The 11,970-nt window shown below is 45.0% G+C and overlaps 2 protein-coding genes and 1 pseudogene across 2 annotated transcripts; 2 read left to right on the plus strand and 1 right to left on the minus strand.

Annotated features, from left to right (window-relative positions):
• The first annotated feature begins 210 nt into the window (after window positions 1–210).
• Window positions 211–585, plus strand: LOC115060614 (histone H2B-like). Its single transcript, XM_029528572.1, has one exon. The coding sequence runs from the start codon at window positions 211–213 to the stop codon at window positions 583–585; it is 375 nt and encodes a 124-aa protein (XP_029384432.1).
• A 4,990-nt stretch (window positions 586–5,575) lies between these two features.
• Window positions 5,576–6,207, plus strand: LOC115060608 (histone H1-like; annotated as a pseudogene).
• Window positions 6,208–7,397: 1,190 nt separating this feature from the next.
• LOC115060618 (histone H2A-like) lies at window positions 7,398–7,793 on the minus strand. Its single transcript, XM_029528577.1, has one exon. The coding sequence runs from the start codon at window positions 7,782–7,784 to the stop codon at window positions 7,398–7,400; it is 387 nt and encodes a 128-aa protein (XP_029384437.1). The 5' UTR covers window positions 7,785–7,793.
• Window positions 7,794–11,970: the final 4,177 nt, after the last annotated feature.

Below are 11,970 nucleotides of genomic sequence, written 5' to 3' on the forward strand. Positions count from 1 at the left end.
GATCGTCACGACGTTTCAGTTTTTATTTCCCTTTGAAGATTTAGCAAATTTGTGCAAAATAAGATGAGAAAAGAAACACTACACCGCGGCGCTGAGCGGTTTAGCCAATCACAGAAGAGCAGCCACACAGTCTAATTTGCATGCAGCCTGTATAAATGCAGTCTCCCCCTCCTCAGTTCATTCTACAAACAATTCTGTATCCGATCCGAGATGCCTGAACCCGCCAAGTCAGCGCCCAAGAAGGGCTCCAAGAAAGCCGTAACCAAGACCGCCGGCAAAGGAGGCAAGAAGAAGAGGAAGCCCAGGAGGGAGAGCTACGCCATCTACGTGTACAAGGTGCTCAAACAGGTCCACCCCGACACCGGGATCTCCTCCAAGGCCATGAGCATCATGAACTCGTTTGTCAGTGACATCTTCGAGCGCATCGCCGCCGAGGCGTCTCGTCTGGCTCACTACAACAAGCGCTCCACCATCACCTCCAGGGAGATCCAGACCGCCGTCAGGCTCCTGCTGCCCGGCGAGCTGGCCAAGCACGCCGTGTCCGAGGGCACCAAGGCTGTCACCAAGTACACCAGCTCCAAGTGAACACAACCACCATCACCAAGCAGCCAACACAACGGCTCTTTTAAGAGCCACACACTTCATCTACAAGACTAAACTCCTTGTTTCACACCAACAACGCTGCTTCAGCTAGAATTATTACTGCGGCTCAGTCACACTCAGAGGCCCAGCTGGACTCTGGACACACCGCTGCCTTCACTCTTCGCAGTAACACAGCAGCTCTGTTATATTACACTGTTGTACAAAGACACCAGTGCGTGCGCTCCGCGTGTGTCCCCTATTCATTTTATTTTATTTATTTTTTTCTACTCGCAACTAATGTCAGACCAGAGTGTTCAAGTGGACACAACTGCACTTCTTCCATCCATAGCTAACTTGTGTCTACCGCAGCTACAGAGATATTTTCGTTTTATTTGTTATTGGTTGTTTTAAAGTAATGGCTTCAAGACCGGGGTCTCCTGTGCGGTTAGGGGCTATCATAATCACTGGTAGAAAAGTGAAGTTTACCCAGAGGCGTGTTTTGAACATCAGAATGTGGATGTAAGGTGCCATATGTCATCCATCCATTCGTGAGGATGCCGAGTAGAAATGGCACTCTACATTTAAGAATTATTATTTAAGTTACAAAGACTGCCTTTGCCTTGATTGTGCTCATTTGTACATATTATAGACATACATATAATGTATATGTTTACATGAACTAAACAATTACAATTTGACTTTCTTGAATGAGCTCGCTTTATTCTGAACAGTTCGTGTTTTGTTTTTTCCCCCATATTTTCAGAAATTCTATTATATTTCAAGAACTGAATGGTAACAAAATATTTTCAGACTACATAATTACACCTACAACTTGATGTCAAATAAAATGTCCTCATTTTCAAGTGTCTATTGACTTTTTATTTCATGAGTGACTGCAGGGCTTCCCATGTCCCGCGACACAGGAACAACCGGCCGTTTCGGCTTTGCTTTGACTGGGCAGTACATCAGCTTTGCACTGGTACGCTTCTGTGCTCCTGTAGTCGCGCATAGTAGACACATCCACACCAAGAGACAGCACAAAATAATTCAAATGTCCTCATATCGTATTTCAGGCCACTTCTTCATGTCGTCCGAGGATGTGGTACCAGCCTCACATCTGTGTTTTTTTTTTTTTTTTGTTTTGTTTAGTTTTTTAAGGTTTCTTTATAGTGTACCCACGACATTGTTGACCAACATTAGCTTGCACCGTTAGGTCCGATAAGGGAAAGCGGCTGACGGGAAATGCCGCACAAAAACACGGAAGTTCGTCACTATTTACTTCCGTGTTTGAAATTAAGGCGAAGAGATGGGCAGCGGAAAGTCTCTCCACCTCTTGTCCTTTGGGCCGAAAATGACACGCCTTCACCAAAGCCATAAAATAAAACAGCTTAATCGGATTTTAAATCCAATATCTGTTTTTGTATGATGAAACACCCGGTTATTTATCAAATCAACTCAATTTTATTTTTTTTTTTCCCAACTGTGAAAAAAGACGTTCACCAGTGAATAAGATTATTGTTCTTATAATAACAATAATAATAATAATAATTATTATTATTATTATTATTGTTATTATTATCATCTTCATTTTATTTTTTTATTTTAGCACAATCTAACTATCTTAATAGTTTTCTTTTATACAGTAAAGGTTTATTATTACTATTATATCAATGTGAAGAAATTACTATTGAATTAATTTTATTGAAAGGAAAAATAACAGTCAACAGTATGGAATTTTTTCAACAATGTATTCTTTGTTAATAATCTTTAGGAAATGAATTATCAAATACATCTCGCATTCTCTCTTCTCTTGTCTAATAACAAAACAGCAAAAGGTTGCTAAACATTGAACATTAGCACATGTGGGACAGTATGTGCAAACGTGAGCATGGGCTTTGCGGACGTATTTCTCACACGTGCAGCACACAACTTTCGTCTTGCAGTCCTTCTTCCAGGGGCAGAAATTGCATCTTTTTCTCATGCCTGACCCAGCTTCAGCTCCCTGAGCAGCTCTCACAATTGCTGCGGGGGAGGCGCAGGGTCACAAGAGGTGGTGACAAGAGCCTTTCCCAACTGATCCAGGAAAATCCTGCTCCAGGTCTTCCTCTCAGCCATCCAGGTTGGGTGGATCGTCTGCCATATCACAAAGGCATTGTATGATGAGACATACATCAGGATATCAGGATGGTGGCTGGCTTCCTGTCTTCACAATCAGTGATTTCAGCTGCATTGTGCAGTGTACTCAGCAGCACTTTTTTGGGAGGTAAGGAACAAGAGTGGTGGTGGGGGTGAAGGCAAACTTTGTCGAGAAGACCACTCTCCCTCTTGTTGCGAGGAGTGCAGGGGGGATTTTAGGCTTGTTTTTCCAAACAGTGCCAACCATGGTCAATTTTCCTTTTCAGCAGCTGCTCGCCGAGTTCATAGGAGGTGAAAAAGTTGTCACATGTGACGTTGTGCCCCCTCCAACCGTCAAATCAAGTACAACACGCAATCCCTGGTTCTTCTCTGGTGCTCCACCGTGCAGCTTCCCGGTGTAGACTTGCATATTCCACGCATAGCTGGATTTTGCATCACAGGCCACCCATATTTTGATGCCACATTTTTCTGGCTTGCTTGGCATATACTGCCGGAAAGCACAGCGACCTGATTTAAAAAAAAGAAAAAAAAGATAAGGGCAGACGCTCAACCCACTTGTCCCAGACGTCTCTGATGGCTGTCCGTCACACGCCTTGCTGGTCTTGACTCACGGTTGTCAAATCTTAGCATTCTTGAAAAAGCGAGGGAGACTTTCAGCGGCATTGTGGTACGAAAAATTGCCCTTCCACTCTCTGCATCCCAGAGATGTAACCTCACCACGAGACCTGTAGACACCTGCTAAGATCAAAAGCCGTGTGTAGCCACGCAGGTTAGTCTCATGCATATTTTTCCAGTTGTCTCCATATTTACGGGAACCCTCCAAATTTGTCAATTCCAGTATGATCTTTTCAATGGCTGGTGTGATGAACAGGAGGAAAGTGGAGGAGATGTCCTTGGCATGGGCAGCTGAATATCTTGTTGGCCCTGGGGTCATCCTAATGATGTTTTGTGCTGCAGCTCTTCCTGGAGTGGCGTTATGGTCTGCGTTGTATTCCTCCTCATCTTCTTCTTCAGATACCTCTTCTTCCACATCATAGTGTTCTGGCTCATCCTGAACCTCTGATAACATCCGGTCCAGGAACTGCTGGACAGTGAAATGTCAACTCAACCAAGTTGGGGTTCTTCGGTCAGGGGTATCTTTATTTCCTCTCCACTGAATTTTTTTTACATGATGTTCTTTTGTTTTGTCTGGGATCTTGTGTGATATGAGGGGTTAGCTGCAGATCAGAGGTGCAGGCGCAAATTCAAGTTCAATTTGTACATCAATAGGAATCCAGTTTCTTTGTTTTTTTATTTTGGTGTGTGTGTTTGTGTGTGTGTGTGTGTGTGTGTGTGTGTGTGTGTGTGTGTGTGTGTGTGTGTGTGTGTGTGTCTCTTTTGAATTTTTTTCTGTCATGTAAATGTTTTTATAACAAACAGGTCAAAAATGACCCATAAGTCAATCTTCAGACCCCAGGGGTATACAGCCCATATGGAAGTGTAAACAAAACCAAGAAGTTTAACCTTTTTTTATGTTGTCATAAAGTCATAAAAATTTCACGTTGAAAAAAAAAAAATAAAATAAATAAAAATTGATTTTTTTTTCTTTCTGGTAGCGAAACATGGTGGTATGTCATTTTCAACAACTCAAGGGTTAATATCTTAAGTAGTTCAACATCACTGTCACTGTTTGGCGTCACTTAGTATCACATTTAAAAAATCATCTCCATGAAGAGCCAAACCACTGAACATATCTACAATCAAATGCTACTCATTAAAATAAAAGCTGCCTTCCTTTTTGAAAATAAATACATACATACATACATACATACATACATAAATGAAGACATTTATTTTCAAATGTGTCAATGAAGCAGAATCTGACTGTTTTCTGTTTCTCACAATTTGGATGTTGAGCTGAGATTTACTTTTACAACAAAAAGTTCTATATTCTTATTCAGCTGCGTCAACGTCAAGACCTAAATTAAATTGTTTAAAATATACACCCACATTGTTGATCTGCTGTAGATGGTGGCTGTTATACACAGCTGTATGAGAGCAAAATCTGGATACAGGATAAATTGAACTGGAATCATAATAAAGAAAGAGAACCTTCACACACGTGCTCAAAATTCAAAGTTTGAATTCCACAGAGAATCAACAGTGTGATGACCAATGTTCGTGTTTCTCCTCAGATTATTCATATTAATGCTAAAATTAAAAAATAAAGAAAAACAAGGACACCAACTCCTCTGTCCCGACAAATCAAACGAAACGTGTTCAATAATCTCCATCCTGCTCCTCGTGAAATGCTCACAGCTCCTGACGGAGTCTGCATCAACTTCCCATCAGCCTCAGCCATCAGCAGTGTGTTTGCTGTCGGGAAAATAAGTGCACTTTCTTACAAACCGATCGTCTTCACGTGGTTGGTTTTATTGTGGCTGTGTGAATATGTGTGCGGAGCAGCTGTAAAAGGTGTTTTGGTGAATTTTTGGGGTATCTGAAATGATTTTAGGAGCGAAAGGAGCGAGGAAAGTCGGTGAGCAGCGCTGGGCACCGCGGTGAACAGGTGAGGTTTCGAGGCTCCACAGAGAAAAGGCAGAGAGGATCAGGGCTGCTGACGACTTGAATACGAAGACAAGCGTGTCCGCCATCGGCTGCCTCGGCTGTCCGCCTTCAGCTCCTCTCCTACGGGGATTTTGGAGAGTTTTGTGAGGGCCGAGAAAACACAAGTGTGCCGGCGTTCAGAGAGCGGAGAGGAGCCTCGGCAGGACTGAGTCTCCACGGTTCTCATGGTGTGTTTAAGGACCGCCTCCTGCTCGGAGCGTCTCATCATTCCTCTCGGTCTCTGCGAGCGCTCCGAAACTCCGAGGAAATCATGGCAGAAGTTGCTCCAGCTCCGGCCGCGGCCGCCGCTCCGCCCAAAGCAGCCAAGAAGAAGGCCCCCAAAGCCAAGAAGCCGGGCCCCAGCCTGGGGGAGCTGATCGTCAAAGCCGTGGCCGCGTCCAAGGAGCGCAACGGCGTTTCGCTGGCCGCCCTCAAGAAGGCTCTGGCTGCCGAAGGCTACGATGTGGACAAGAACAAGGCCCGCGTCAAGACCGCCATCAAGGGCCTGGTGGCCAAGGGGACCCTGGTCCAGACCAAGGGAACCGGCGCCTCGGGCTCCTTCAAGATCAACAAGAAAGCCGAGCCCAAGGCCAAGAAGCCCGCAGCAAAGAAGGCCGCCCCTAAAGCCAAGAAGCCCGCCGCAGCCAAGAAACCCGCCGCGACCAAGAAGTCCAAGACCGCGGCGGCCAAGAAGCCAGCGGCCGCTAAGAAGGCCGCTCCCAAGAAGGCCAAGAAACCTGCAGCCGCCGCCGCCAAGAAGGCCGCTCCTAAAGCCAAGAGCCCGAAGAAGGCCGCTCCCAAGCCAAGAGCCCCAAAAAGGCCGCAGCTACCAAGGCGACCAAGAAGGTGGTCAAGAAGGCCACCAAGCCCAAAGTCAAGAAGGCAGCACCCAAGAAGAAGTGAGCTAGCTGCCTTTGACATTCTTTCACTTCCTCCTCCTCCTCCTCCTCCTCATCTACCAAAGGCTCTTTTCAGAGCCAAACAAACACCTCAAGCTCAGAGCTGCTTCCTCTCAACTCGGCCTCATTGCCAACAGCGCATCCATCTCAGCGTGCCTCAACTAAGCACATCCGCATCCACATACACATCTTCTTCACACATTTACACTCTCTAATGCTCTAATGGAGGCGTCTTTGCCTCCTCGTTGATAATCCTGCTTGGAAACACTCCAAACAAACAAACAGAACATGACATGGCACGGAAACTAAACATGTCACACACCCTGACCATCTTTGGTTTTCTTTTGACAAGATCAACTCACCCCCGTGTTGTTTTTATGGCCGCCTGATTAAAAATACACTCTCTCTCACACACACGCACACACACACACACACACACACACACACTTTCTATCCCCCCCTCATTAAAAATTACTAAGTCCTTCTCCATAAACATATACAGAAATTATCCATTTTAGAATATGCTACTAGAACATATTTATGTAACAGAGACAAGCACGCCTCCCTCACAACTTTATAGCAACCTGTAATGTGTAACTCAGTTACAGTCTCTAAACAAAAGAGAAAGATTTTCCTGCCTTCGAGTTTCCATTTGACAACGATCCATTCGTTCCCTTTCATTTGACAATGATTGTTTGCTAATAAGAACTGAAATTAGCTTCGTCAGATTTGTTTGTTACATACATTTATTCATAGTAAATAAATGATCACAACTACCTTGAAGCAATTAGCTATCTGGCTACTAGCTACTATTGAACTTCTTAAATCAACTCCGATTGTAGTGCTCTGTGTACGCTGTGTTTTCAGGGAAGTTTAACAAAGTCCCTACTTGACATTTATTCGTCCAGCAGTTCGTCCTTCTTCTTTAGACCGAGTTTCTCTGTGACAAACAGACTGAAGGGGAGGGAAACTGCTGAATGCGTTCTCATTGTTGCGTAGTGTGTGAATAATGTGGCTTTTTATACAAATTTCCGTTTACACACAACAGAGCAATATTTCGCACAAAATTAGTGCACACCCTTTGATAATAACAATAATAGCTTTAAGATGGAACGTGAGGACGTTAACTCTTCCAGATGTGAGTGTGTGGCTCTTAAAAGAGCCTTTGTGTTGACGTTGTCCTGCAGCAGGAGTCTACTTGGACTTGACGGGCTTCTCGGTCTTCTTGGGCAGGAGAACAGCCTGGATGTTGGGCAGCACGCCGCCCTGAGCGATAGTGACTCCGCCGAGGAGTTTGTTGAGCTCCTCGTCGTTGCGCACAGCCAGCTGCAGGTGTCGGGGGATGATGCGGGTCTTCTTGTTGTCGCGGGCAGCGTTTCCAGCCAGCTCCAGGATCTCAGCGGTCAGGTACTCCAGCACGGCCGCCAGGTAGACGGGGGCCCCGGCCCCGACACGCTCGGCGTAGTTGCCTTTACGCAGCAGCCTGTGGACACGACCCACCGGGAACTGAAGCCCGGCCCGGGATGAACGGGTCTTGGCCTTAGCTCTGGCTTTTCCACCGGTTTTGCCTCTTCCGCTCATTTTTCTAGTCTTAGATTTGATCTGATCGCTGAGCTGAAGCGCACAGAAAGTGGCGATTACAGCGACTGAACCCTCCCTTATATCGGCTGAGCCAGCGGGACTGACGGTGCCCGACCAACCAGAGGAAAAGGCTCCTATAGCGGGGCAGCTGCTGGGAGTTTTTTAGCGGCAGTTTCAAATCACCCACCGCTGTCCAATCAGCAGCGGAGACTGAGAGCAGCTGAGCGGCTGCTGGGTGGCTCCTCTGGGCGGTGCGGAGCTCCGGGAGGAGCCGCTCACCAATCAGGAGCCGGAGGACTGAATCAGCGTCACATCCTCGCAGCCGGTCCCACTCTTTAAGAGCCGAGTCCCGCTTCTTCAGCGGATACTTTTCTTCTGTCGACGCAGAGATCGAGTGCTCGAAATGGCAAGAACCAAGCAGACCGCCCGTAAATCCACTGGAGGCAAAGCCCCCAGGAAGCAGCTGGCTACCAAGGCAGCCCGTAAGAGCGCCCCGGCCACCGGCGGAGTGAAGAAGCCCCACCGCTACAGGCCCGGTACCGTGGCTCTGAGAGAGATCCGCCGCTACCAGAAATCCACCGAGCTGCTCATCCGTAAGCTGCCCTTCCAGCGCCTGGTCAGAGAAATCGCTCAGGATTTCAAGACCGACCTGCGTTTCCAGAGCTCGGCCGTCATGGCTCTGCAGGAGGCCAGCGAGGCTTATCTGGTCGGCCTCTTCGAGGACACCAACCTGTGCGCCATCCACGCCAAGAGAGTCACCATCATGCCCAAAGACATCCAGCTGGCCCGCCGCATCCGCGGAGAGAGAGCTTAAACTCCGCTGCCGCTGCCGCTCCAACAACTACAAAGGCTCTTTTAAGAGCCACTTCACTCAAAACTTTACAGGGAAATCCTCATTCATTCATTCATCCCATCAAAATCACCTTTCTTCAATACAGTTTACACATAAATTTCACTTGTTTGACCGTAAGTCATTCAGAAAAGTGGAAGTGCTCATATCTTTCACCTGTGGAGAATGTTATATTAATAAATATAAAGAATATATAAGTGTGGAGAATGTCATATTAATAAATATAAAGAATATATAATAAGTATGGAGAAGGTTAAGCAGTGCCTCTGTGCTGAAGCCAGTGGCACTAAACTTCCAAAGTCACCCCGATCACATTTTGGTTGAGAGAACTGATTGCTTTCGAGTCAATTGTTTGCCACATATGACTATGGCCTGGATGAGTGAGAACATGCACAGAGTGACAGTGAACAAATGAGTCTGCTGAACACACTTGTATGTTTTCTAGGGCCCTCCTAGTTCATATATTTAGGACAGACGTGTAACGATCAGGGTTGCCAGCTCCTCAGTCAGGAAAGTCACTCACTCACTCACTCAATTAGCATAATTTATTGATGATAGGGTTTGATCGTGTCATTGCCTATAGAGACAATAGTGACTATACAGAGCCCAAGTCACGAACTACAAAATTCCAGGGAATTTTTTCAAGTGCCATGGGGCCTGTTTCCCGGATCAGTAGCCTACACAATTTATTTTCCACTCTTCAAAAGTCACCCCGATCATATTCTGCTTTGGAGAAATTACTTGTAATTGTATCGACACTGTAGCGCCCCAGTTGTCACAAAGGGCTCGTAGAAATTTTCAAGAGAAGGCTTAAAGCGTATACTGATTAAAATTTGATAGTTAAAAACTTCACGTTCATTTAGCTTTTAGCTATGCTGCTTTAGACCTACACTGCTGGGGGAAACACTGACCACCTCACAAATAAATAACAAATTTGTGTTGTGTTGTGTTTTAGATTCCTTAAACCAGCGGTCCCCAAACTTTTTTGCGCCACGGACCGGTTTAATGTTAGACAATATTTCCACCGACCTGATTTTAAGGTGTGGCAGATAAATGTGAAAAATGGGATGGCTTTTTTTTTTTTTTTTTTAAGAGTAAATTAATAATTAAAACACTCAGGCTGGGAACACTACGTTAAAACCAAGAACAGACTAAAGTAGGGAGGATATAAAATAATTTATTCACAGAAATAAAACAAGGCCGAATAAAAGCTAAAATAGAAGAGAAGTCCACTAAAATGATCCTGGGGAAACAGTCTTATCTCGGGGGAAGGGAGAAGGCTCAACGACTTGTCGTATTCCTCTTAGATCCGGTACTGTGGGCGCTGCCGTGGTCCTCCGGTCGGTACTTCTCCGGCTGGTTCTCAGCTTAGGAGCAGAGTTTTATCTCTGCCTGCTGTCTGCGTTTCTCCTTCTGTGAGTTTAGCTGTCTCCTTCTGCAGCCAAATGTTCCATCCTGCTGGGAGCTCTTTCTCTGTCTCCTGTGTCCCCAAATCGAGCCTATCAGAGGTGCAGTTGATCATTACATTGTTGCGGCTGTCGGGCTTCAGCGCCTGGTGAAAATTTTTCAAAATAAGAGCACACCAAAACATGCAACATGCAACACAACACAACACACACACACACACACACACACACACACACACACACACACACCAAATATTCAATACAGGTGCAGCAGGATGATGTTGTATGAAGTTCATAATTGTCATTTTAAATACTACAGTACCTCAGAAACCTCGTGCTATGCTAAGGTCATTAGTATGTGAAGGGGAAGGTGAAGAAGATCAGTGGAAGAGTATATGCTTAGCATGTATGAGGCCCCAGGTTTGATTCCCAGCATCACCAATGTGTATTATCAAAAGTCAGCTGAGCACTTTCTTGCCCCGTTGGCACATAAAGAAACGCCCATGTTCCACTTAAATGATGATCACGTACATTACATCAGCGGTCCGTAGGTCTTTTGAACCGGGCCGCACAGAAAGAAGAAATAACTTGCATTATTTCGTTTTTTGTTTTTTGTTTATTTTTCTCCTGAATCTGAACTATGTTTTATTTTGAAAAATGACCACCAGTCTATGACTCACTGTTGACGCATGTCAAGACGGTTGTCTCGATCACATGATACGTTACTGCTAAAATTAATCCCACAAGCTAAATCAAATCAAATCAAATCAGATTTATTTGTATAGCGCCAAATCATAACAAAGTTACATCAAGGCACTTTACATATAGAGCAGGTCTAGACCAAACTCTTTATAAATTTATTTAAAGAGACCCAACAGATCCCCCAATGAGCAAGCACTTGGCAACAGTGGCAAGGAAAAACTTCCTTTAAGAGGCAGAAACTAGCTAGCGAAATGAATAAAAAAAAGGACAGTTTCTTTGTGAATGGGAAAAGGCCCAGTGAGGAGACAGAAGATGATCCTGTGACTTCCATGAAAAAGAAAGCTGCATTTAGGTTCGGGGTTAGGGGCAGAGAGGATATTACTCGTGTTGAGTTGTTGGCACGATGTTACGAGGATGCTGCTAATAAAGTTACAAATTGGATTGACGTTTATTGTGATATTTAGAAAATAGCACAGTTTTTATCGTTTCATTTTATTTTGCTGCATTTATCCACCACAACATAAAGGCCGGTCCGCGGAAATCTTGTCTAATATTAAACCGGTCCGTGGCACAAAATAGGTTGGGGACCACTGGATTACATAACACACGTGGGCTTGAGCAACACAAGTTTCACAATGGCCCTTGACTAAGTTTGGCTCATACAGAACACTAGACTTTTCTGAATGAAGAGTGACATGTAAGCTGGAATCAGGAAAACATATTTGAAAATGTGTGATGGTGGTATGGTGGTCTGCATAGTTTCCAAGAAGTAATTTTGCAGCCATCGCTTCAATTTCCTTTTACAAGTCTATGGTTTCTCACATCTAATGGAAGGACTAGCCTTCTCATCTAGATGTTGTGGCTGAGTGGTTAGGGTGATGGATTAGAAATCCATTGGGGTTTCCATGTGCAGGTTTGAATCTAACAGATAATTGTCAGTAGTTTTCTCTTGGACTGAGTTTTCCAGTGGAGTCATTATGGAGCGTGTTGGAGAATTTCTGTAGTCTCCACTGCATTAAGATGAGAGAGTTGAGTGCTGTTGTCAGTAGAAGTTGAAGAAGTTTCACATCCCATCTAAGAGTATGAGAGCACTGACTGGTGGCCCGTTTTGGATATTAAGACCAGTGATAGAATTTGTTGTGAGTGTTCCTGGTTTTAGTGACGACTGTTTTCAGAGTCTCTGAAGTGTGAAAAGCCATTGTTGGGAGTCACATGTGGCCATGAGATC

This window comes from Echeneis naucrates, chromosome 20, assembly GCF_900963305.1.
Source record: "Echeneis naucrates chromosome 20, fEcheNa1.1, whole genome shotgun sequence".
Taxonomy (NCBI): domain Eukaryota; kingdom Metazoa; phylum Chordata; class Actinopteri; order Carangiformes; family Echeneidae; genus Echeneis; species Echeneis naucrates.